Consider the following 27,111-nt stretch of genomic DNA (forward strand, 5'->3'; position numbering starts at 1 on the left):
TTTTTTTTTTTATCTTGTGGCAGACCAATGTCCATATCCACACACAGAAATACACACACAATTGTGAGCTCAAACAATAAACACAACCAGCAAAGACTGGTCAAAGGGCATCACAATCGTACTATCTATACTTTGGAGTATATAGATCCAGATAAATAGTTCCAACTACAACACTACAAGAGTTTACAAGGCTCAAACAACCTCAACTGTCAATCTTTTTTTTTTGTTTTTTTGAGAGGAATCAGAATAGAGACGACACAGCCTTTGAGAACTGCAGTTGCCTTGCTACATGGTATACATGTCTGGATATTATAATAAAGAAAAGAAGAAAAAAGGAAGAATTTTCTTAGTAAATGTAAAATTGTAGCAAAGCCTAAACAATATAAGCATGAGACTAATCTACTGTAAGAGACTTCCTTCCATCCACAGAATCAAACACCTGATTAGGTTTGCTGAAAGACGCAAGATTAATAAAATCTATTATTTGTTAATTTTCAAAAATATGAATGAAGGGGGTTATAGATATAGGTATACATATGCTGCAAAAACTTAACCACAGGCAAAGAAAAAGAAACGTGGATTTCTTGCCATAATCAAATGATGCTTCGTTGCCACCCGTTGCCATGTCAACGTCTGGGAGACGGCCAGCATGGCAACGGAAACTATCATCATAAAATGGTACAGTAGTAGAAATAGCTAGACCAGGAGGGGGCAGGCTCTCCTGGGAAAAGGTCCGCGGAGAGGTCCAATGATTGGTCATGCGGCTCGCTGTCAGGAATAATGGTTGTAGGGTGGTAGAGGGTGCCCAATGCCATTCTGGTAGTGATGGTGCTGACGGTGGGCGATGTACTCTGCATAACCCATTGTCATCTTCTCGCTACGGTACCTGAAAATGAGAAAAGATGTGTTGGTAAAGGCTCGATCCTTGTGTTGTGTTCGGAAAGCAACAATAAACTAGACCCATTTGCATTTGCGAATGGGTCTGGAATCCATTTGTTTTCATTATCTAAGGGGAGTTATCAGCGGCCACAGACCAACCAATCAGAGCAACGAAATGTGTGAAGTAGCACAGAGCGACTGAAAAATGTAAGCAGATAACCGTGTAAGTGCAGTAACTCTTTTAGAGAAAACAGACTGTCCGGTTTGTTTGATAGCGTATTCAATGGACCTCTTCACATCTTTGGTTGTTAACAAAAATCATTCAGCTGCGCTCCTGTGTAAGTCATCAGATCAAACCTGGGACATCTTAGATAAATGGTTGTGATTGGCCAGTCCAGTTTCTGAATTGGAGAGTGAATAAACATGAGTTCGCTGATTGGTCGGGTTTCCAGGCTGAAAATAAGCCACAGTCTGAATCTACAGTCACTGTGTACGATCAGTTTACAACACGAGTCCATACTAGACTTTAAAAGCATCAGTCAGAACAGCAAACAATTTAAGTGTTTCTTTTTCTTGAAAGAGTACTTCACTGATTTACCACTGGCCACTGTGATTTTCACTGTAGACAGATAAAAATAAAAGATTTTTTTAAGAATGCAGCAAAACCAGAGACGTTTGTATTCAACTCCTTCTTCCTAAACCTGGCTCCTGCATTAGCCACTATACAACTTGACCGCTGAGAGTTCAGTCAAGGATCCTGGTGTCTTACACTAGAAGGGACTTATGCATCCTCGAGACGCTAGCCTCAAGCAGAGATTAGGAGCGCTCTACAGAGGCCTGGTAAGCTCACTTCTTTATAACACCCCAGCCCCAGATTTGTATCATTTTCAAACTTTCAAATTGAATTCATCAGATATCCGGCAGATCCCTCTGGAGCCACAAAAGGCTTTACACAACTTTTTCACATATTCAGTAGCACTCCCCAGGAGAGTCAGTGTAATCTTACCTGGTTAACTTAATGGTCTTCCTGAAGTCATTTGTGATGGGAGCTTTGTAACCTCCCTTTCGTAGTAAGGAATCTATGGTTTGAATGTGGTCCCAACCTTGATAAAATGGAAATATATCTCTTTACACAATTCTGAACATCCAGATTTAGTTTAATATACACACTCTTTATGTAAAGCAGATGCGGCTGGATTGTTGGGAGCACCGAAAGATCTCACCTTGCTCCTTTGCAACCTCTGGTAGGTAGGTGGCGGTGCGCTTTGATCCTTTTTCATTGAAAAACTCTATCCTAATGCCGTGAACACCCACCTAGAATTCAAGACAGGCACAACAAACAATGTTTAACCCCACGAATCGCTCCATCTAACAAAGCAGTGACTTAAAGAGCAAGCTCTTTGGGTGCAGCTGTTCTTTAAGGAAATGTGGAGAACTGCTACATTTTATAACCAAATGCGGTGTTTTTGCATTTGTTCCACCAGGTTTCAGCTTAGTTAGAGCTTCAATTTATTTCCATCTTTACATGAGCTTCAGTCATGTGTGAGACTTGTTAATACATATGATGTTACTGCAAGTAAAAATTCCTATAATTACAAACTGTTCACAAAACTGTAGCTCTCATTTTGATGTACCAGATAAAACACTGTGGTACTGTCAAATCAAAGTGAATTAAAAACCTGCTATGATTTAATTTGGAGCCCTTTTCTTGAGCTCTTAGTATTACATGAAATTCAACCTGCAAGTGAATATACAAATATTCTTGGCCATTTGCTTGTTATTGCTGTTTTAAGAAGAGCTGCTTAGCAGGAGTGAGACAGCTCTGAAAGAGCATTTATACTGTGAGGCAGCGCAGCTCTCAAAGCAAATGATATTATTCTGTGTTTGAGGGCGACTCGGCACTCAGCCATGTTTTTAACGCAGCATGCGTCTTACCTCCCAGTCAAGGTAATCACCGACGTCTTCAAAGTTGGTGAGAAGAGACACTGAGCAGAAGAGGCGAGGCAGCTCATCCCTTGTCATAGGGGGGAAGCGGCTGTCTTTAAGGGCACTGCAGACATGAAAGCACAAAGCAAAACACCATTACAGGAGAAAACTGAGACAGTAGTTGTCACAATCGAGTATTAAAATGCCCGACAGTTGGATTACTATGTGCAGGATTTGAAGATGAGATTTTTTTTTTGGTTTTTCTATATACATTCAGAGGGCAGTGTGGTAGCAGCACAGGCCCTGATAACGGCTGTCCACAGTGCTGTTTGTAATGTGTGTGTGTGTGTACACATTTCCAGTAAGGAGCTGTGTGTGTTTACCTGTATTAGATACGTCAGGTGTGTCTGCCATCAGGTCAAGACCATTCCACACCAGGTGAGACTTGGCATTTTTTTCTTTTTTTTTTTTTTTAAATAATAGATTCTTTTAAGACATTTTTTGAGACTCAACACTGCAAAAGTTTATGAGGATCAAATTAAGTTTTAGTTTCAGTCCTCTCCACATGAATGCCCTCTTTCCTTTGTGAGAGGAGTCACACGCTACAAGATATATGCATAACAGTAATGTTAATACTTTATTTAGATTCCTAACCCGTGTTCAACCCACCAGTAGGATGACATATGCTGGTTTCACCCGCGTCACTGTGTTGGTCTGGGGAGGGTATAAGAGTGTCCAATACAACTACACAAGGACTCTTTATAAATCACAACTTTGCATGAATTAAAACTTCTTCACACATTACAGTCATGGTATTGTACATAAGATTCGTGATACATTGTGTTTGTGTCAGTGCTATCATCCTGATCATTAACTTGTGCTGTTGTAAGTGCAGTTTGTTTTAGAAAACTTCTTACACATACAGTATGTCAGCTGTATCCACTTATCTGAATGTCTGAACACCAAAAGACTTTTCTTCTTATAACAGACACCAATGAAAACCCATCATGGAAAATTGATACAAGGGCATTAATAACTTTTCTTTAATTATTTTTAACCGCCACGATCTGGGCTCAAACAGACACATGCTCCACACATTGTTACAGAAAAATACACAAATGAAACAGCTTAAAAGCTTGCTGGCTTAAATTTGTTAGCATGTCACTATTTCTCCAGAGTCATGCTCTGACACAGAGAAAATTAATTCAATGTCATTTCTTACCTGGTAAGGGTGTACTCCCTGAGTCCTGAGTGCAGATTCATGGCAGAAAATGTACCTATACAACCCCTCAACCGCTTGTCTCTGCCTATTTTCCATGTGACAAACAGCGGGCTGAAAAACAAGAGAGAACAACAGGCCATGTTAGAGCAGCTGATCTTAAATACCATACAAAGACTATGTACATCTCTGTAGTGTATAAAAGTTGTTTAACAGCACACACCACACAGTTAATTTTGCTAGTGTCCCACAGTTGTTGTATTGACTTTTACACCATCTGTTTTCAGGCTTCTATTCATGAGCCACCCATAACTGGATAACCAATTCTTTTTTTTTTTTTTTAATAGTGAAATTGCTTTTGGATGAAAAAAAAAAAGAAAACAAAAACAAAAAAAAAACAGAGCGTAAATTAGCCCAATGAAAAACATGGTCGGATAGAAAAATTCACCACTTGCCTGATTCATAAACAAAATGTGTGAATGACAATGAACAACCCAATTAAACTACTGCGATACAGGACAGGAACAGTGCTTCAGCGGAGTATGTGATGATAACAATTTGAAGGCATCTCATTTGGGTTTGCATAAGTGCACTTCAGACAACAACACTCAGTGAGGTGACATTGTTTGTAGGCGTCATAGTGGAGCAGAACCAAAACTGAGCAAAACGGGGTATGACTGCAACGCAGTATCATGTAAATAAGGACCAACAACCTCTCTAAACCGGACACCTTTAAGTCACATTTTCCAGGCATTTGCCTCATACATGTGGAACAAATACACTTCAGTTATAATCTAGTTTGCTACGCCAGCCACATTACTGCCCGTTCACTCAAACTGCATCCATAACTATCTTTTTATGCCTCGGTGTATTCTTCCACAAAACTACACTGACAGTGTATTGTATTGTGTTGTGAGCACTGTAAAGAAGCCTTTGGGTGCAGGGCGATACTGTGGCTGGACAGATCCACATGACAGAAGGCTGCTTCTGAGCTGGGTGCTCAAAGGTAAACAGCAGATGTCCTTTAAACCTTCGCTGTGTTAAGTAAATCTGATTTACTGATTTATTGTCACTATTGTCCACATACCATTACAGGGCTTCTTCTAATTCTTCATATGAACACCAGTGGCATTTTACCAATTGAACAGAAATTCAGCATGACACTTTCATAGTTTTGCAATATTACTCTTGTCACTGATTAATTCTTTAGTAATAAAAATAGATGCCTATTATTTTACAGAAATAATAGTGCTGCCTTCTTAGAAACTAGGACACTGATGACAGACTTGTTATTGCTATTTACTCTCTTTTTTCCCCTCCTAAAATGAAACAGTAATGAACATTCATTCCCTTTCTTGTTGGAACTACCAATACAGCAAAGCTTGTTGAAAATGTTTCTCTCTCTCTTTACTTGTGAGTACTGAACACTTGTAAAGAAAAATAAGAAGAAAAAATAAAACAAGTTGTATCCTGAGGAAAGACATTTTCAAAACAATGCTGGTACTGATTTGTTAGAAATTGTTTTTGGTCCTATACTCTCCAAATTAAAAAAAGGCTTTTAAAATCCAATCTTACAAAGAAAACATACATGAGACATTTGCTCTTTGATAAAATCTTAAATTTTATTTTTAGCTTCTTCACATAATCAACAAATATTTTACAAAAGTAAAACCAAAATTTCAAGATCTGATTCAATTTAAGTGCCAATAATTAAAGACAAATATTTAAATTACAAAAGGAACAAAACATTACAGCTACTGTACAGCAAATACTGCAGGCGCCAATAGTTTAATGAGAAACAACATTGTGTCTAATGGTCACTGCGTTAAGACTCTGGTCTCTTACAGTTTCACAGAGAAGTTCCTTGGAAAAACATTTCATGGTAATGCTCCTGTAGCTTCATTTTTACCTTTCCTGGATCATTTTCTTCTTCTCTGCCTGTGAGAAAACGCTGGTGTCTTCTGGTGTTGTCCTCAAACGAGGAGAAAAGGTAATGTAGAAAAGAAAAAAATCGCTAATGATGTTCACCATTTTGGTAGCAGAATGGATAAGTACATTTAACAAGCTAACATATTTGCTAGCTAGTTATTACCTTCAAACCCTAACATTAGCCTTCAGTTGAGTTAAAGAACTTACTATATCTACAACATTAAAGTAGCTTAAGATATACAATATTTATGTTATCTAACATAACATTACACAGATTTCACTTAGTATTACCCCGTCGATTAACTACTTATCCCATTGTACAACCATTCAGGTTAACTACGGTTTGCTAGCTAAATTAGCCGACTAATTATGCACATACCTGCAGCAGCGCTCACTGGCTACTGTAGTCCATTAGTCTTCTTGCAGACAAAATGAAGCAAAAAAATAAATGTCGCATACTCAAAGAGTCATATGTTTAGATGCGGTTCTCAGCATGTGGGCCTTTATTGAGAGAAGACGAGTTGCTGTTTTTTTTACGAAGTGCCCACAATGTGTAAGACAGACACCCGGTCTCCAGTCTAGAGAGCGAAAACATACTGTGTGTCAAGGTAAACCACGACTGAACTGGACATACAGTACCCCGATGACTTCAGAAAATAAAAAGGGAACATTTGCAAGGGGAAAATGTTCCTGTTCCTGTTCGCTGTCTCTAAACAATAATCACAAAATGGTCACCGTCTGAGGCCCTGGATTGTTTACTGGCTGACTTTGCAGAGCACTGTGTCTGTGTCAAATGTTGGGGTCGTTCTGAGCGTTCCAATAATTCACTCTGACAATGCCCCCGAGTGAAGGATGTGTTGAGGACACCAGGGACCATAAGCATGGGTTTCTCAAACCTGTGGGAGTTTTCACACTGGTGGGCATTAGCCTACTACATTCCTCGTGATGACTGGCTGGTTGAATTTGGACCTTGGTTTCATGTGGTGAAGGTTAGGCACAATCCCAGTGTTCACCCTTTAGGACTCACAGACTTCGGATCAATTTTAATGGGATTTTTTTTTTTTCTCTAAGCGGGATAGGAAATTGAAATATTGCATGTTTAGATTAGTGATTTTGATGATTTCGTGTGGGTGACTTTTCTCCTCCAACTGAACCTGACATATTTAAACATAGTGTCAATAAGATGGCATCTACTATAAATGGGGGGAGAAAACAGGAGCTCCCTTTGTGTAAAACTCAGACTTTCCCTATGTAAATATGCAGACTGTGGGAGAGGAAAAAAAGCCACAACAAGCAGTACGTAAAATATGTAAGCTATTACTGCATTTTATGTGCCTCACATTCTGCTGCTCTAATAAATGTCTTTGCCCAGGAACATGGTATTTAACGAAAAGCTGTCCCATTCCTAAGCATTTACTCTGATTACAAGGGTGATGTCAGTTTATGTTGATAAAAGGTTTAATGCTTAGTGTGGACACTGAGAATGGGCTTTGGATTAAGGGTTTTATAGGACAATTTTAAATCAAGAACAACTAAGACACATTTTCCAAAATTACTCTAATTTAGGGGAAGGCCAGATTATAGTTTCTGTGAGCTCAGTGGCAACACTGATCTGGCTCGCCAGGCTAATCTAAAGTAACTGGGAGAATACACTTAGAGAGGTAAATGGGAAAATATTTTTGTCAGTGTCAGGGTGTGGATGTGTGTAAAGAGGCAGCCATGTATGGAATCAGGAATGTCTGAAATGTATTCACAGAAAAAAAAAAAAAAAACAAAAAAAAAACACAACACACAGAAAACAAATTATAAATACCATCCACCATGTGTAATACCACACGGTGGATGGCTTGATGTTAAAATATCAATACATGTTTAAGTATTTTTCTAAATATTTATTTTAACTCGAAGCATGTTTGTTAGAGTGATGGATTTCCATTTCTCCATTATCTGACATGTATTTGGTCAGTATAAGGTACAGTGAGCTGCATCAACTCTCCATTTTTTTTATTCAGCGAGAGGTAGAGATGCTAGTATGGTAGATTGTGAAGATTCACTTGTTTAGGGCTCCAACATTTGGATTGTCTGTCAAAGGTCAACATGAGCTTAAAAAAGCAGCATTTCAACTGATTCTGTACAGATTCAACTGTAATTCAAAAATAACTTTATATGTGCAGAGGGAGGAGAGAAAGATTTTGTTTATTGTGTACATATGTAATAAGTAAGAGGGATTTTTTTCCCATGTTAGAAAGCATTTAAGACCCACGACATGCATGTGAAATGTGTGCAACACTGCATTTTAGTGTCTGAACGGTTAAGTGCAAGACTGCCTTACATTTTAATTGTACACCTTTGTTTGTCACATGACAGCAGAAAGAGACACATTTTAAACCACAATACAGCAATTCCTTTGACCGATTTTTAGACTTCTAAACGTGACCCTTGTAAACAACTCGCCCAAAGGTTTCTTCAGCCTTTTCAGATCGATACACTGGAGTAGTCAGCTATGGCTGCGACTGTAAACAATCCCCTTACAGCCTCAACATGCAAGTCAAACGCCCGCAAAGTCACATGCTATCACATTTCAACGTTTGTGCAGCGAGAGGTTGAAATGTTTCAGTGGAGGGCGCAAGAGTGCGGTTACAGGCAGAAAGTGCCAATTTAGTAATCTTATGGTTAATTTGGCGAGAACAGACAGAAGATCCTTGTGTTTAGTGAGTGCTTCAATTGGTTAAACACTATGTTTGTTTGTTTGTTGTGTTAATTTAAGGCTGTCATTTTTCAGTCACATTTGGCCGTAGAGGATGTTTCGGACTGAATGCTGAGCAAGAACCACCTTTTCTTTGTTGGTTGATGCCAAACCCGGTTAGGTTTCCCTCGATCCGACAGCACATCACCATTCAAAACCTGCTTTTATCTTAACACCTGCCCGGCCGTGTTATTAGACCTTTAATACACCTCCCATTAAATTAATGACTCCAAGCTCATTAGTGTTTCGTTACTAAACTAATGTAGCTCATAGCTAACAAAGCTAAGCCTATTATGTGGCAATCCAGAGTTCATTGAAGGTAACTTGAGAGATTAAGAGTACAAATGTTAACTTTTGATGTTTTATATTTGGCGCTTTCAAACGTCCACCCGAGCAAGCAGAGCTGTTGCTGCTGAACCGAAAAGATAAACGATGAAATCTTGCTCGTACCACCCTCTTTCTTTTAAGTGTTAGTGGTTAGCTGGTATTAGCTACAGGCTAACAGGCTTAGCTAACGTTAGCCGGTGTTATTCGAGTTGGACAAACACTATCGTAAAATATTTTTTCCGCCAAGTACCGACGGGAAATCGGTGACAGGGCACATCATTCAGCGAAAGGTAACATAGCTTGACAGCAACATGTCAGATAATGCAGTGTAGCGCTAATGTTAAGCTGGTGTAGCTACAGGCCAGTGCAGACAGTCTCTTCGACAAGGCCCGAATTCCAACTTGGACAAATTAAGCAATGATCGCGACTTTTTGGCTTTAAATTCCTTATGAGTGAAACGTTGTTTCGATGTGACAGCTTGTGCCCTCAAAACTGAAGGAGAATCTAAGGGTAAACCCACCAGGTGTACCGCAGCACACGTTTGTTGAGAGGAGATACCGATGAGCTTTGACATGCAGCAAAACAACAAAAGACAAAAATACTCACTAGGGATCATTTGTAAACCTGGGTGTTCTCGGAGGTTGGTATCCGTACAGATGGCAATAAAGCACGTCAAAACAGAAGCAGCACATCTCCGCTGAGACCACCATTTTTCTGCCTCCACTTCCCGAACCAGGTCCCGGGCTGAGATTCGGGGAGAGGCCGGATGAAGTGTAACCGGCCGGGGCTGGGGACAGAGCGTTTGTGCCGCTGCTACCACTACTACTACTGCTGCCACTAACGTTACCCCCGGGTCCCCCCAGGCCGTTGGCTCTGCTCACGTTAGCCGCTGCTGCAACGGTCGCGGAGGAGCCAATCCCCAACTCCGAGCCACAATGTCCGGTTCCTGCCACCCCGCTTCCCGCCCCCACCCCGCCGGGACCCCCCGACCCGGGCGATCCCGACAGTTTCTGCTTCTTCACCCCGCAGCACCCGGCCGCCATCTTGGAACAATCTGCACCGACACACCGCTTCCGACCCATAACCGTCACCGCGGGAAGGGTGGGGGGGAACGCCGACCAGACGTAGAAATCCCACTGCGTTGATACGTATGACGGACAATACTCCACTTTCACTCTTTTATTTTTTTGTCGGACGACGAAATAACCGATGTAGTGAGAAGACTGCAATGTCACCCTAGCGTTGCCTTTAAAAATGCGTGACTTCGCTACGCAAAATCCATAGCTGGATAAGCGTTTTTTCCTTGAGTAGTCAGCCAGTCCAGCTTTGGACCACGGTGTTCCAGTGGATCACCGATAACGTCAAGTCCCGGCCAAATATTCAACCCTTCTCCCTAGCACGACACCATCCGAGACGATCTCAATCAGTTCCCCTTAAACATGCAAGTTCAGGGAGTACACAGTCCGAACAGGCCGCAGATGACAGCAGTCAGGCGGTCCAGATGTGAAGCCGACAGCCAGTGCGCTGTAGCCCCGCAGCACACCTCTCCAAGTGGAAGCCGGGAGCTTGAGTACGCAGGACCCATAAGCTTCAGCACAAATTGCGCACAATGTCTTGGACAGCGTAGCTTTTCATTGCACCAGCTTGTTTGCCACTGCCTCGCGAACTTCTAATTACACCACAGGCCCAGTATGTTGGACTCCCAGACGCCGGGATAACGCAGAGTAAAATGGCATCTGACAATGCAGGATTGGCATGGCACAATGAACCGCGTCAGCGCCGAGCAAGTCATTTCAGTACCGTTAGGCCACAGTTTGCACCTGCATGATGTCTGTTCTTGGACCTGGTCAAAAATCTCAATATCACCCCCGCGTCAAATGTAGAGCTGAAAGTTTTCACTAAGGGTTTGTTTGGAGGTTGTCATCCGTTTACGAGGATACGTACAGAAGAGCTTTCTAGTCCGTGAGCCGTGAGAAATCCTCCGGGTTTGGCAACCCTCGCTCCGCACCCGTCTCTCTGCTGCTACCATTCAGTGCTGTTCGGGTAAAAGCCCTGTGATCAGTCTGTGGGCACAGGCATCGGTGTCGTCGGCACGCCGGAACCGGATTCAGAAAAAGTGCTGCGCTCACTCGCTGCACATTGTGCGTAACTTCTGGGGGTATCAAATTTGCAATTCAGAAGAAATGTACCCACGGTGCTGTGGAAGCATGCGCGCTCCCGACGCTCGTGCGCGCGTATGCGTGCATGAAAAAGTATCTCTAAATTATAAAAAGCGTAGGGCCAGACTGGTCTTCATCTGGGCGTGTGGGGTAAATTTGCTACATAAGTATGGAGGCTAGGATGGGAACTGATTTGCCAGTGTTTGGGTGAGGTATCCTTGAAGCCAGCATCTCTGTGGGATGAGATCGAGGTTGCAGTTCCTGTTTGTAGTTTGTCATTTTAGGTTTGTGTGCTCAGGCTGTAAACTCATGGAGCCCTGAAACAGTAAATATAATCCCGTCACCAATGCCCCCTGAATCATTCTTCTACTCCACCAGGATTCAGCACCCCTGCCTTTTGGAGTGCTTCTTAGTCACAAATAAATGCATGAGCAGTGAGCATTGTCTAAGTGTCAGTGATTAACACACATCATAGGATCAGCTGACGGTGATGCTGCCCAGCCTCATGATGCTGGCCTGAGTGTGCTGGAAAATGAAAACACTGTATGCCTGACACAGGGAACTATCGCCTGGGCGTGTGGCATGGGGACCGGAGAGACTCTCCTCTCTGAATGCCAAATTAAACATCTAGACATTTAAATTCTGAAATGAATTTAATTGTGTGTTTCCCTCCCCTCCTATTCAAAATACTTGGGCCCATGTGAAATCTGCTAGGCCACTGCACTTAGGTTTAACTAGAGGTAACATGTGATAGGCTGACCTCTCAAATGCACTGCAGATTTTGACAGTTGTTTTACACTCTTATTTTTTAAATCAATTTAGGGGAAGGAGGAAAAATATTGATATAAGTCATTTTCCAAAGATTATGCTCCAAATTACCTAATTTTAAAATTTAGGCAAAGCTATTTAGGCCAAGACAGTTTATAGTGTCCAAACAATCTTCAGCCTTCAAACCTCAGAATAAATGATCTCAGATCATCTTTTCATTCAGTATTTAAAGCCTGTTTGACATTAGAGAACAGTAAAATAAAAATTGAGAGCGGACTGTAATATTATCAGTGCTATTTGCTTTATGTGTGGAGCTGATTCTCATAACAGGACCGGTGCCAGTGAAACTGATGTAAATGTCTGCAATATTGCAGTGGAGAAAAAGCTCTTGTGCTTATATTAAATGTATCTTAAGGTTAATGTGCACTCAGTGTTCATTGGCTTTGTCTTTACCCGCATTTGCTGTCAAGTCCAGACATATTTGAGATTATCATCTAGGCCAGAACAGTAAACTGTAACCCACAGACACTCCTCACACAAAGTGCCTCATGACTGACTCAGCAAAAGGCTTCAAGTCTGTTTTAAAATGTACAACTAATTATTGTTGGCTTTAGTGGATATTGACTGAGCATTTGCCTGCATTTTCCTGGTAACAGGCCTCCTTGGGCAGACTAAAGTGCACATCAGGCTAAATGACTTGAGTCAAAGCAAGGGCTTGAGTGTAGCCTTAAACCCTAATTCTCCTGCATGAATGACTTCGCTCTGTCATATGATCTGTTTAATTTTCTCGGAAAAATAAAAAACATGTAGCTCTTACAAAAACTGATGGTGTCTGATTGGTTGATGGGGTTTTTTTTTTTAATCATGATTTAGACTAACTGTGGTTTTCATTAAATTTGTATTGTAAACGCTCATCATAATATTTCTAAACAAATGACAAGCAAATGACATCAGTGCCCTTGAAAATCATTGCACTATTTCTTTTCCCACAACACATTTTACTGCCCAGTAATATACATGTAAAATCTTTAGCTGTGGGCTCAATATTCATATGACTTTTATGATCTGAGAGTATTATGTTATTTTATTGCTCATACCATTAAAATACTCCATTTATCAATTTTATAACAACAGAAACCACCAAGGCTTCAACAGAGCAATGTGGAAAATATCCTTTGTCATGGTTGCATATGATGTGATATGATATGGCTTTATTGTCACATTCAGCACTGTAAAGTCATCAAGTTTACATCAGCTCTAATATGGAAACTTAGCATATTAGATTATTTAAATATTTCATTAATATTGGTCTACAGCAAAATACTGAAGTTTCCTCTGATTAATTGACCTTATTGTTATTTTAGCTACTTAGATTGGATTTATTTTATCATATATTTTCAACAGTTAATGGGAAACTTATTCGTTACAGAACATTTAGCTTAGTAGAGCATGAAACTGGTATGTACACATGGCTCAGTGCAGCTGACTGGAGTGTATTCACTTCAAAAGCCTGTTCATGTGACTATTGGATTTTGGGCATGAGTGATGTCATTGCAATGCAATCCATGCCATCCAGATTATCTTTTGAAACTACAACAGGAAAGGGGAAGCAGGCTGAATTACCTCTTACTCCAGCTACAGTATAAGAGGGGGCCGTGCTGTTCAAGGTCAGTGTGGCTTTAAGTGAAGTGAATAGGCTGAGCTGAGAGCACTTTTGTTGGCATTGTGATCTTCCTATTCAAGAAAAATTCTGACATACACAATCATCATTTACTGAATATGTGGAGAGGATGGACTGGTTTGTTCCATTTGTTCACCGCCTGTTCTATTCTTGGGAGCAGGGACAATCTGGCATGTTGTTATTACGCCTTGCGGTGGAATTTCCCACTGCGGCAGGACTCACTCGCTTCTTCAGTGTCCTGTACAATATCCGACAGAAGACAGAGAGGTAGACATCTTAATGATAATTCAAATAACCATAAAGTTCAGTGAAAAGTTGAGGTTCTTCAAAAAAATCAGAAAATACAAAATAACATTGTATGTTTGGGCTGCATCGTGTGGTCAACCACATATTACATCACTAGTTGAATATTTGACTGATATTGAAGAGAAAATAATTGATGTTTTTACTTCCATGTGGCACATAAGGGCCAAAGTTCATTTGCAAGAGTTTTGCTCAATATCAGTGACTCAGTGATTACTTCTGAGGTCTCCTGCTGAGATTTCAGGATATCAAAACAATAACTTACTGTTGCCCAATGTCCTGTTGTGGCACAAAACCTCTCCACCTATTAGAGTTTCAAAGCACCCTGAATACCTTGTCCTAGCGTCAATGTGTTAACACCGTTATGATTTTCACTGCTCAGTTGTGGATGATATATAATCAATATGATGGTTAGGATGGTTAACATGACATGGGACATTCCAATTACATTTAGTGGATGTGTACTCTCATTGCTCACATTCAGTGTTTATATGTGAGGTCAACAGCCTCTGTCACAGGAGGGGTGGAGGCTGAGCCAGACATCTGTGTTAGAGTGGATAAGCTCTATCAATGTTATTGCAGTCCCCAGTGGCTACAAGGTTGGTAAAGGTCATGGCTTGCATAGGACCCCATTACAACAGAGCTGTGTGTGCGCTCATTTGTACATTCAATAAATCCCCTGATGCATTGGTAGGGCAGGAGAATCATTTCTGCATAATTGTGGAAATTGAGAGATTTATGGAAAAATTAATGCATCTAATCAGAATGCAAATGCTTTGCCAGTCCACGCTCTGACTTATGCCGCCAGACTGCCTGATTCTCTTCCCTGCAGAAGCCTTGTCATCACTCTATCTGGACCCTGCTGTTTTCCCCCCTGACTCCCAGTGTAATGACCTTTCCCTTCCAGCCAGATCAGAAGAGTCACTTCCCATTTTTCCTTTGTAGGCTGAAAACTCATCTCATCAAGAGGGATGTCGTGTCACCCACTCAGCTTCTCTTCTGCTGTATCTCTCCCCTCTATTTGCACTTATCTTGAGGTGAAAAAAAATCTCTCCTGAGCTTTTTATTTCTTAACGTGGCACGTCTAGCTTACACAATTACTCTGTTAGGTAATAACAGTGATTCACCTCCATGTCTCACTGTCATTATTGTCATTAAATTGTGGCAATGTTGGTTAGTAGTGAGTGCAATTTTCATACCACCATAGGAAATTGAAGTTATCCCTGCATGCTTGGGTCAACACAGAAATTATTTTGGGTTTACAGTAGCCCAAAAATATACATCAGTTTATGCTATAACAATGAATGCATTACCAAATATGTGCTCAGCTCACTGGGACAAGCATTTGGATACTGAATAATTTACAGACTGGATGGTTCATTGAGACAGTCAGAACAAAACCCCATTGAAGTTTTAAACCTCAAAGTCAAGTCAGTTAATTAATTTATGCCAGTATTCAGAACGCTCACCAAAATTAATATGAAATAAAATTAAAAATTGTTCCACTGTGTAGATGGCACAGGCTCAACAACATGGAAGATAAAGGGAAAACAATTAACAAATAACCAAATTGGAAGCGGTGAAACATGCCTATATATGAATATATCTCGCTTTCATTGCAGCAGATTAAAGACCAGATTAAAGCATAATAATTCGAGTTAAGATAAAAGGTGAAAGATAAACCGTGGAAGAATAATTTCTCTAAAGCTTTGTGTTGATATTGTGCTTTTTCTGTTTTTCCTGTAGAGGTCAGTAGAGCGGCCCGGCTGCGTTGACTCTATCATGAAACCAGGCGTAGAAGAAGAAGGAGCGGGGAGGAGCTGGGTGTTTGAAAGTGGCGGGCAGTAACAACATTCATCTCATGGATGTCGGTCTAAGTACACGGACATAGAACAAAAGTTTACAACAAGTAATGCTCAAAAGTAAACGCCGTGTGAAGACGGTCGGATATTAGTGCTTTCTAACATCAACCACAACCACCGGATACGTTTTTCGTGAGATTTAAACGCTGGCACTGGAAGAGCCGTGAAAAGGTAACCTCAAGACTAACGTCTTGCTAACAACTGCAGCTAGCTAGTTAACGTTAATCTGTTGCCAATTTAATTTAAGTTTGTTATTATGCGTCAGCTTGGCTGAAGACGGTCTGTTAACCCATTGGTATGGCTGTCAATTCAATAAAAAGTACACTTTAACGACCACTGACGAGGTAGCCTGAGTTGCAGTTCGTCTTCATTGAAATTAACGGTATGAACAGTTAGCTAGCTGGTTTATGTATCCTGGAGACAGGTCGACTCAGTGGCGTTACAATCAGAGGGGTTTATCTTTCGTAAAAATGGTACATTTCCATAATAACAGTTTATTGTACAGCTCGGTTTTGGTCTGTTTGAACGATAAATGAACTGAAAGTTATGGCGTCATCCTCATTCAAATCATGGAGCTGCTCCATGGACAGTGAATAATGGACCAACTCCAGAGGCAGTAATGACAACACCCATGGTGATTCTCCTGAGACATGGGGACATTTTCCGATTCACCACTGAAAGACATTCAACCAAATGAAAATCATTCGTGTTTAACCTCTCTAACAAAATCTCTGCAAATCCATAAAGCCAGTCCCATGTTCAGTGATACCAACTTACGGTATTAACTATAGAGACAATTGTCTCCAATGTTACACATTTGTAACATTAGATAACTTACGAGTTTCAATCATGTGAATACCAAATTGTAATTTCCATCTTGGGGAAGAATTTAACAGCCATTATTCTGGCCAGAAAAAGCGACTGATGGTGGAATTCATACCTCAGTTGCTCTTAGCCCAGTTTGTTTGTGGACACTATACTCTTACACTTTGCCACACACTTCAGTTTGATTTAACAGTCTTGTCACAAGTTAATACATTTTTAACACAGAAAATTTGACCACATATTGAGTACATTGAGAGTTGCCATTGTTGAGTTGATAGCATTCTTTAAATTAAACGTTTTCCCTGCCGTTCTCAAAATATTACAAATGGTGAATAGTTTATATGGATCTAAAGACCTTTGCCAAGTCTATTTGTGTACTTATTGCTTGCTTATGCAGTAGGATGATGCTGATTCATACCAGAATCATAGACTGATTCAAGGGATAACTATGGTTATTTTGGTCTTTTTTGTGTTATCTCTTGTTTCACATGGGGCTTTATCAGAGTCTTTTGTACATTCGAAATAATCGATGACACGTTACCTTCCTACATTATTGGACTGATATTTCTTGGCTTCATTATGACAACCTCTTCTGTTTCTTTGATTACTAGGTACTGATTGGAATCTGGCATCATGACAAATGAGGATGCTAAGGTGATCCCTGTGCGGGTTGCCTTGAGATGTCGCCCGTTGGTACCTAAAGAAATCAGTGAAGGATGTCAGTGCTGTCTCACTTTTGTGCCTGCGGAGCCACAGGTGTGTGATCAACAATTTACATCTTTTATGTCAATTGTTTTTGTGTGTTATGTTTTTGCGCCAAGTCAATTATGTCTGTGTTTTTTTTTTTTTAATTAAATTTTATGCAACTACACTACACATTATGTACGTTGTTTGTTCTCAGGTAATTGTTGGCACAGAGAAGGCGTTCACCTATGATTACGTATTCGATCCCACTGCTGAACAAGAAGAAGTCTTCAGTACGGCTGTGTCCCCTTTATTGTGTGGGCTTTTCAAAGGTAGATATTTCTTTTAACACTTTTAACATAATTAATTGAAATGTCTTTCTGGCCTTTTCTGCTTATCCACTTTGTGGAACGTGACTATGCAGGGTCTGCAACATAAGAACTGTTGGGCTCAATGGCTTAAAGACATTTCACTGGGGAAAAAATGTACCATTGGGTGCAAAAACATAAAACATCATTAAATTAAATGATTGTGTTTTTTTTTTTTTGTTTTGTAGGCTACCATGCCACAGTTCTTGCATATGGACAAACAGGATCAGGAAAGACCTTCTCCATGGGAGGAACATACACATCAGCTCAAGAGAATGATCCTTCAGTCGGAGTTATTCCACGAGTTATCAGAAGAATTTTTGAGGAAAGGGAGAAAAGGACAGGCTGTGAATTCCGTCTGGCTGTATCTTACCTGGAGGTTGGTGGACATATATCGTTTACTCTGTGTTGATATTCTTTTTTTCTTACCATCACTTTTTTTTAATGACATTTAGAAATGTATTGAGGTCCTTGGCATCCAGCAAATGTTATTTCATGCACATTAGAATTTTAAAGTGAATTTGGTTATGCATTTTCTTTTGATTTTAGATCTATAATGAAGATATATTGGACTTGCTGTGTGCATCTAAAGATAAACCTGCCATCAGCATTCGGGAGGACCCCAAAGATGGCATTAAGGTGAGTGACTGACATGTTAAAAATGACAGCACACTTGGTCTCCTGTCTTGGGAGCTTATGATAAATAAACCTCAATAAACTGTATCCATGTCTAATTTTATACCTTGGTGTCAGCCTTTGTTTTCATTGAAAACATGATATTTTACAGATTGTGGGGCTAACTGAGAGGCATGTATTCTCTGCCCAAGAGATGGTGGGCTGTCTAGAGCTTGGAAACTCTGCTCGCACCGTGGGCTCAACAGCGATGAATGCCGCCTCTTCACGCTCACATGCTATCTTCACCATCACTTTGGAGCAACGCAGAGGGACAGACAAGTCAGTTTGGTGGTGTTTTCTCCTATAATCATTTTACTATTTTGGCTTATATTAGTCCACTTTGCTCAAACATATGATGCAAAACATGCACACAGAATACATGTTGACACGGCTCCTTCTTATGTGACAGGGAAAATGGTCATGAAAACATTGGCTTCAGAAAGTATTCACACCTCCCTGCCGCTGAGAAGCATCCTCATAGCATGATACTGCCACCACCATGCTTCACTGTAGTGCTGGTATTAGCCAGCTGATGAGTGCCTGATGTTCACCAGACGCAGTGTTTGGAGTTCTGCCCAAAGGGTTCAATTTTTGTCTCATCAGACAAATCTTTTTACTCGTGTTCTGAGTTCTTTAAATGCTGTTTGGCAGACTCTAAGAAGGCTGTCATATGCCTTTTACTTAAAGTGGCTTCTGTCTAGCCACTCTACCATAAAGGCCTGATTTATGCAGTGCTGCTGAGATGGTCGGCTTTCTGGTAGCTTCTACTGTCAAAGCTTTAGAAATTTGATAGCATAGATCTTATTCTGATCTTAACTGGGCTCAACTTCATTGCAGAGGTCTACAGACAATTCCTTAAACTTCATGGTTGGTTTTTGTTCTGACATGCAGTGTGAATTGTGGGGCCTTATATACCCAGGCATGAGCCTTTCTAAACAGCAGTTTATACAGGTGGATGCCAGTTAAGTTCTCGGCACATCCCAAGGATGATTAAATGAGTGCAGCACAGAGAAGCATCTGAATGCTTTTGTAAAGAAAATGAAAATAAAAATGGTTTCACTTTGCTATAATGGATTATTGATTGTAGATTAAAATGGCAATTTTATCCATTTAAAATTAAATCAACAACACAAGAGTGTAATATGTGAAGCGGTCTGAATACTTTCTGAAGCCACTATTGAGACTGCATTGTTTAACTGTATCGTGGCTGATGGAGGAAACAGAAAGGTTTTACAGAGACATATATGTTATATATATATGTTTGTTACATATATGTAACAGACATAATGTAGAAAAGAGTAGCAGATGGAGAATGGACTTGGTAAAAATGCTTTGTAAAGATCAAATACATATTTAATTTTGACAAAAACTGATTTGATTTGACATTTGTTTTTGTGCTGCTCTTTTTCATATGATACAGCCCCTGAAATTGGGCTAGTGTGTACGTGCAGGTCCACATTATGTGGCACACGAGGCAACATTGTCTAAATATTTCACAAGTGGAATATTTGTGGAATTTTCTGTTGCAGAGCTGACTCAGTTGTATCAAAGTTGCACCTTGTGGATCTAGCTGGTTCAGAGAGACAAAAGAAAACCAAAGCAGAGGGAGATCGTTTAAAAGAAGGTAACCTAAATAAATATATTTTTCTTTGAATTTACTCATTTTAAAGTTGTCAACCCTCAATGGACAATTCTCCAAAATGATATATGCTGTAATATAATATTTATATGTGCTGCCTCTGTGTTGTAATTGTATCTTTAATGGCAGTATTTCTTTTTTGATGTTGTTTATTTTTGTCCTCAGGCATCAGCATCAATCGTGGCCTTTTGTCTTTGGGTAATGTGATCAGTGCATTGGGGGATGAAAGCAAGAAAAACACCTTTGTTCCTTACAGAGACTCCAAACTCACCCGCCTGCTACAAGGTAGACTTTGATTTAGATGTTCAAAAGTTACATATTGGTCATTAGGTCAGTCTCAGATACCATACTCACTTTTATGACCTCCAAACATGAGCAAATCGTATTCAGAAAGCATGCATCGTGCATTTCTTTGCTTTGATTGTGTGGTTGAAAGTCTTTGATTTTATGCCTGTATCTGTTCTATTACCCGTGTATAGCTTTATTTATTAGTTGTGTACACAAAAATTTAAGCATTACATGTTAATGTCCATCAAAACAAGCCGGTGTTCAAAGCAGCAATGATGCAACAGCCTTAATAAGTGTAGAATAATTTTACAAAGCACTTTTGTGTGTTTGTTTCCTCAGACTCTTTGGGAGGCAACAGCCACACTTTGATGATTGCATGCATCAGTCCTGCAGACTCCAATATGGAGGAAACCATCAATACCCTGCGATATGCTGACAGAGCTCGCAAAATTAAAAACAAACCCATAGTCAATGTTGACCCCAGAGCTGCAGAAATGAACCGTTTGAAGCAACAGGTACAGAAATTTTCTAGAGTTGACCTCATAATCAGATCTCAAACTACCATTGCCTTATGTAATAATGCTGCAAGTTGAATGCAATTCACTTACTTGTTTACAAGTTGTAAATCTGTGTTTACATTGACTACTGTTTAGAAAAAAGATAAACCTTCCTTTTATTTAAAAATTAATCTCTTAAGTGTCTTGATCCATATTTGTTTAGGTTCAGGAGCTGCAGGTGATGCTGCTTCATGCCCGTGGAGGTGTAGCTCCGGTGCTCTCTGGGTAAGACATAAAATTTCCCAATAACATAATGTCCCAGAATGTAGGATGAAGGCACACATAGAAACATATTTACCCACAACACAACCCCATAACCGTTACATGGTCCCTCTGCTGCAGGTCAGAGTCAGCGGAGAATGTGACTAAGCTGTTTGAAAGGAACCGTGCTCTGGAGGATGAGAACAATAAGCTGAGCAGGGAGCTGAGTGAGGCAGCTGGACAGACCGCCCTCATGTTTGAGAAGATCATTATGGTGACCCAGATCTCTTTTCCATTCCCTCTTCATTCATTGTTGAAAGTCATTGTTGAAAGCTGATGGTAAAAAACTGTCACTGGTGAAACTGTTTGCAAATGGGTAGAAAAAAAGCCAAGACAATGAATACTGCCATCAAAAAAAAGTAAAAAATGCTTTTAGTGTATCTTTTTATTTGTCTTTTCTCTGACTTTTCAGTTTTATGTTGTCATCCATCCTTTTTTCAAATGACATTTGCTTTATTTTACAGACGGAACAAACGAATGAGAAACTGCAAAGCAAACTGGAAGAACTGCGGCACCATGCAGCGTAGGTTTACAGAGGCTTGCAGCCAGGAGATGTGTGTGTTTTGCTCAGTTTTTAATGGCCTGAGTAATTTTGTTTCTGATTTCTTGAATTTGTTGTTCCATACTGACAATCTCATCCAAAGGTTTAAAAGTTCAGCAGGTTTCAGTACTGGCACTATATTTTAGGTTGTTCTGGGAAACCGAGAAAAAGTATAAATTAACTGATATAGAAGGTTTATTGGCCGAGGTGTGTTATATTGAGCCACACTCTTTATTTACCTTTTATTTCAGATGTACAGTGAATCTTGAGAAATTGTTGGAGTCACTGGAGGACCAGGAGCTGAAGGAGAATGTTGAGGTGATGAGGAACCTGCAAGACGTCATCTTGGAGCTCAAGGTACACAAGTCACCTTCATAATGCACCAAAAGACAGCAGAGTGTAGTAATGCTGAAATTTGCAATACATTATATTTGACTTTTTATAGACTCTCTTGATTAATTAAAATATAATTAATAGGCTAATTGAAGGAAATGCAATTGTAAGTTACAGCACCAATTTAAAGATCACAGTATAAATGCTTTTTTTTTTTTTTTCAGAACTTATGGTCTGCAAAACTAAAACTTGCTCCATAAGTATTTGCACAGTGTTCTTCAGGTTGTGTTTCAGCACATTCAGCTTAAAATCTTTTAACACAGCCTAAAATATAAGGCTTCTAAACTAGGACAGGTATACATAAAGTGAGACCAAATCATCATATGTAGTATTTTTTGGAAAATCCTGTGCAGTCAATGACTAGCTGGAGTCTTGGACCTCTAGACATCAGCAGACTGTTTGAATCCTCCCTGCTGATGCTCTCCCAGGCCTTCACTGCAGACACTCCGTCTCTCTGTCTTCAGCAGAACTCGGCCAGTCAAAGATAGTCGTCTTCCTCACCCTGAAAAGCTCTGGTTGCTTAGACCATATATTTCGGATCGTTGTCCTGCTGAATGATGAAACGTTGTGCAATGACTTTTGATACATTTGGCTCAGTTACAGACTATTTCTGTGTACCTCCTGTTGTTTCCGTCAGCAGTGAAATCATCAATAAATGCCAGTTCCACTGGCAGCCATACCTGCCAAAGACACAGCAGAACCACCACCATGTTTGACAGATGAGGTGGTGTGTTTAAGGTCATGAGCTGGTTGGTTTTTTTCCTCCACATTTTCCTGTTTTCATCATGTTGATAGATGTTGATTTTTGTTTCATCAGACCACAGACTTTTGTTCCAGAACTCTGCCAGTTTCTTTTTGGCTGTTGGCTGTGAGAATTTTAACATGGCCTCTCTGTTTTTGACATTTAGCAGTAGTTTGTGTCTCGTGTTGAATTCTCTGGGGGTATGGTCACAAAGTTTCTCTTGTTCAATGACAAGGAAATATATACACCGACATCCTGGAGAGTGTGGTCATAAAGGAGTTTTTATTCACCTTGCAAATGATTTTCTGGTCATCCACAAGACTTGTGCTTGTCTGTCTACCAGGTTGACTAATTTTCTTGTTTTCCTCCCTGCCCAGCTTCATTTTAACATATCTAACTGTTGATTTTGGCAAACTAACTACATTTTAAGTTTCATTATTACCTTTTTCACTTGCATGGTCACTTTTTTACTCCTCATTGACAGACAACTCCACCTCAGTCTAAATGGCAACTCTCAGTCAACTCTGAGCCTTGTGAGCTTTTCTGTGCATGCACTAATATTGAAAGAATGCAGAGCTGGAACATTTAGCTGCCAGTGTCCAGTTACTTTTGAACCTTTTGCAATTTAGGCACTATGTGTTAAAAGGGCTATATCAGACTCAGTTCTTTGAATATTTATGTGAACCTTCTCAAATTAAAGCTGAGACTTTGTACTTTAATGCGGTGTGCACTATTTTATTTCAGTATGCTGGATCACAGAGCCTGAAGAACAAAAAATGAGTTACTGTCCAAATACTTTCAGTCTGAACTATAAATTCACCTCTGGATGATTTGGATGTTCACAATACTATTTGTTCATAGCATTGACTGTTTTACCGTTTGTTGTATTTTCTAAGAGTGAGAGTGCAGGCATTGCTGCCTCCATCGATGCTATGGCTACAGGAGAGGATGTACCTGAGATGTGCGGGAATGGCAGTAAAAATGCAGCAGACGAGTCCCCATCAGTACGTTGACAGTTTTGTTCTAGTAATGTTTACATCAAATAACATTTACTGTTAAAGATACTTCTGCTGTGTTGCACTTCATTTTTACAGTTCTTCATGAGATAATGATATTCAGCATCAAAACCAAACTTACTGTGGTACTGTGTGTTTCTTCTCTTGCTCTTGATTGAAGAATAAAAACTGTCTTTCTATCTATGTCTTTACTTCTGAACTAAATGTGATTTTAAGATGGTTCTCACCTCTAACATATTTAACAGGATGCCACTGCCATTGGTGGTAAGGAGTCCCCAGAGGGCTTTACAACCCATCATGCACTGCGGCAGGCCCAGCTTTCCAAGGAACTGATTGAGCTGAACAAAGTGTTGAGTTTGAAGGAAGCGTTTGTGAGGAAGATGTGCCAGAACGACAGCCACCTGGAGCCGATGCAATCAGAACACCAGGTATGAGAAATTGTTTTCCATTTTTGACTAACAATAATCTAAAATCTGCTTTAACTTACTGACATTGATAGTGAACGCATTTGAACTTGTTAAATATTTGTGACTGTGGTTAAGATACCGCACCATCACTAATTCACATGAGGCATGGAGTGTGAACCGCACAGTGACGTCCACTGTACCAGGTTCCAGTGTGCGTGAAAATTATATCATTTTAAAGCAGTCTTTTGTGTGGTTGTATTAATTATGAGCCAGTTATTTAATTGTTGAGAAATGAAGGACAGGTTTTTATCTTCTGGTCATTGTGTCCTACAGAAAAATGTCCACACTCTACAGTCTGCGGTGGATTCTCTGCAGAAGGAGAAAGAGGAGCTCGTTCTGGCTCTTCAGTCTGCAAAGAAAGACACTAACCAGGCCAAGTATGAACATTGATTTTTTTTTTAAATTTTATTTATTTATTTATTTTTTTTGGGGGGGGGGGCTGTGGTTTGGTTTTACCAGGTGTAATATTAATGCATAGTTATAAAGTTGTTTTAATGTAAAATCTCAGTTATTTCAGAAGCCCTCACTCCTCACTTCTTTCTTCATCTTCACCACCTTCTTCTAGGCTTAGTGAGCAGCGGAGGAAGAGGCTGCAGGAGCTCGAGGGCCAGCTCGTGGACATGAAGAAGAAGCTTCTTGAACAGTCGAAACTACTAAAGCTCAAAGAGTCCTCTGTTCAGAAAGTCAGCAAGCTCATGCAGGAGATACAGGTGATTTTCTTCATATTTATTTAGTGGTTTTGATGGTGATGATGGCATGTTGGTTAAGAGTAAACATGCACTGTTTATGGTCTCACATAATAATTTTCTAAAAAATATGTATGTAATTGGCATAAAGAATTATTAATATTTAATACTACTGGTTACACATGTGAGCCACAGACGCCAAGTCTGCACACAGTAACACTGTGTTCTCACAGGCTATGAAGACCCAGCGTACACAGCTGATGAGGCAGATGAGGGAGGACTCTGAGAAATTCAGACACTGGAAGAGCAAGAAGGACAGAGAGGTGCTGCAGCTAAAGGAGAAGGTATGTAAAGATCAACGTCTTCTTGAGACATTTTATCCATCAATTCACTCAGTAATTTTTGCCTTATACTAATAGATTTGGGTTCCTTGCCTTCATGAACCTCACAGTTTATTTTATTTGTGTTACAGGATCGTAAGCGTCAGTATGAGTTGCTGAAACTTGAGAGGGATTTCCAGAAACAGGCCAATGTTCTCCGTCGTAAAACTGAAGAGGTGAGGCCTCTCGTTGTCTGTGTAATTCATGTGATCTACAAGTAAATATGCTGGTTTTAACAACATATGTAAATAGCAAACATATACCATATATATTTTAACTGTGTCACTAATTTGTACTAACCCAGTTTCAAACCTCCGAGTCACTTCTACCACTTCTCAAATTCTGCAAGCAATTCAGTTTGAATATCAGAGTCATGTCAAACTGCTTGAATCAAGTCACTTGTTACAAGTATTTTTTTTTTCCGTACAGGCTGCAGCTGCAAACAAGCGGCTGAAAGATGCACTACAGAAGAGAAGTGAGGTGGCAGAGAAACGGAAAGACACTCAGAGCAGAGGAATAGAGGGAGCTGCTGCAAGAGTTAAGGTAGTAAAACTCCTCTGTAGTTGCAATGACTTTTATTCTGTCCATTTGACTATTTAGTGCAAAAAAAGCATTAATATTTATTATTAAGTATCATCCAGCTCGAGAAGTTGACCAATTGTTGCAAATATGTTGAAGCATAAATATTTCTATGAGAATATTGACAGACTTTGTATTGCTGTATGCTGTATATTGGGCATTGTATTGTTGTTAACTCTGCAACTCTGTATTCATGTGATCAGACGTGGCTTCTCAATGAAGTGGAGGTGATGGTTAGTACAGAAGAGGCCCGGCGCCACCTCAGTGATCTGCTGGAGGACAGGAAGGTCTTGGCTCAGGAGATCAACCACCTCAAACAGCAGATAGACGCAGGGGAGAAACCCGCTGCCAAAATCAGGGTGAGCTGAGAAACTTGTACTTTTACTCATAACACAACTGAGAATAAATAAGACATTCAGTGCAGTATCAAAGCAGAAATATTACAAAGCATCAGTGCTTTGATATTCGGTGTCCTTCCTTGCAGCGTCGGACACTGATCATCTCTGAGCTGGAGAGCCATGGGGCACTGGAAACGCCTCTAACCAAACAGGTTGAGAACCTGGAGACAGAAATGGGTCTCAGGTGAGTCAGAGAAACCAGCCCGGCCTTTGTCCTAAACAGTTTATTTGATTTGATCGTTTCACTTGACCAGGATTCATTGTGCTCTGCCTCGCAGTAGGCTGAAATACCTCCCCATGCATTTTTCTGAGCCATTAGGTTTCTCATCTGTGCAGCATTTAATGATGCACAAAAATGGTTTAAAAATCCTATTAAAAAAGTATCTGTTCTGCATCTGCTAAAGTCTGCTGTGCAAGATATGTCACCACCACATGGGCAAAGTTAATCATGCACGTAAAGATTTCTTTACCAGATACTGTATGTGCTTTAATTTCAAGTCACTGCATAGGACTTTGTGACTGTTTGAAACCACAACATCAGTTTTACAAAAATATCAACACAAACATTGAATTTATTTTATAGATTATTGCTGCTCAGCAAAGGGACTGTGGCGATTTTCAGAGTGATTTGTATTTTAACAGGAACGCCCAGATAGCCGACCTCCAGCAGAAGCTTCTTGTTGCAGACAGTGAGGGGCGTTTGAAACAGCGCATAGATGGCATCACAAGCATAGTGGATGCCAAGTGTGCCATTAAAGTGTTGATGTCTGAGGTGACAGCTCTTTCTTTTAGGAAGTCCAGTAATACATAATT

General features: G+C 40.1%; 2 protein-coding genes across 3 annotated transcripts in view; one reads left to right on the top strand and one right to left on the bottom strand.

The window, feature by feature from the left end:
- On the bottom strand, positions 1 to 11,079 carry ammecr1 (AMMECR nuclear protein 1). Its single transcript, XM_071460243.1, has 6 exons — positions 9,633 to 11,079; positions 4,028 to 4,138; positions 2,815 to 2,929; positions 2,103 to 2,193; positions 1,886 to 1,982; positions 1 to 886 (listed from the first exon to the last, which is right to left on the bottom strand). The coding sequence occupies exons 1-6, from the start codon at positions 10,106 to 10,108 to the stop codon at positions 772 to 774; spliced, it is 1,005 nt and encodes a 334-aa protein (XP_071316344.1). The 5' UTR covers positions 10,109 to 11,079; the 3' UTR covers positions 1 to 771.
- Positions 5,905 to 27,111, top strand: part of kif4 (kinesin family member 4) — a 25,373-nt gene continuing 4,166 nt past the window's right edge. The window contains exons 1-23 of one of the 2 annotated variants that reach the window (XM_071460242.1): positions 5,905 to 6,014; positions 17,236 to 17,380; positions 17,526 to 17,640; positions 17,865 to 18,055; positions 18,226 to 18,315; positions 18,464 to 18,630; positions 19,881 to 19,975; positions 20,156 to 20,275; positions 20,618 to 20,793; positions 20,999 to 21,060; positions 21,178 to 21,310; positions 21,561 to 21,619; positions 21,889 to 21,994; positions 23,669 to 23,776; positions 24,034 to 24,216; positions 24,529 to 24,632; positions 24,821 to 24,965; positions 25,175 to 25,285; positions 25,414 to 25,497; positions 25,751 to 25,864; positions 26,104 to 26,259; positions 26,385 to 26,482; positions 26,941 to 27,070. In XM_071460242.1, the coding sequence (XP_071316343.1) occupies positions 17,258 to 17,380; positions 17,526 to 17,640; positions 17,865 to 18,055; positions 18,226 to 18,315; positions 18,464 to 18,630; positions 19,881 to 19,975; positions 20,156 to 20,275; positions 20,618 to 20,793; positions 20,999 to 21,060; positions 21,178 to 21,310; positions 21,561 to 21,619; positions 21,889 to 21,994; positions 23,669 to 23,776; positions 24,034 to 24,216; positions 24,529 to 24,632; positions 24,821 to 24,965; positions 25,175 to 25,285; positions 25,414 to 25,497; positions 25,751 to 25,864; positions 26,104 to 26,259; positions 26,385 to 26,482; positions 26,941 to 27,070 (2,670 nt within the window). In that variant the 5' untranslated portion in view covers positions 5,905 to 6,014; positions 17,236 to 17,257. Of the gene's footprint in view, positions 6,015 to 15,731; positions 15,971 to 17,235; positions 17,381 to 17,525; positions 17,641 to 17,864; positions 18,056 to 18,225; positions 18,316 to 18,463; positions 18,631 to 19,880; positions 19,976 to 20,155; positions 20,276 to 20,617; positions 20,794 to 20,998; positions 21,061 to 21,177; positions 21,311 to 21,560; positions 21,620 to 21,888; positions 21,995 to 23,668; positions 23,777 to 24,033; positions 24,217 to 24,528; positions 24,633 to 24,820; positions 24,966 to 25,174; positions 25,286 to 25,413; positions 25,498 to 25,750; positions 25,865 to 26,103; positions 26,260 to 26,384; positions 26,483 to 26,940; positions 27,071 to 27,111 lie in introns of those variants that run through there. The other variant, XM_071460241.1, reaches the window with a different exon arrangement.

This window comes from Trachinotus anak, unplaced genomic scaffold (assembly GCF_046630095.1).
Source record: "Trachinotus anak isolate AG129_WGS33_773 ecotype Australia unplaced genomic scaffold, CSIRO_AGI_Tana_v1 ptg000024l, whole genome shotgun sequence".
NCBI classification, from domain to species: Eukaryota; Metazoa; Chordata; class Actinopteri; order Carangiformes; family Carangidae; genus Trachinotus; species Trachinotus anak.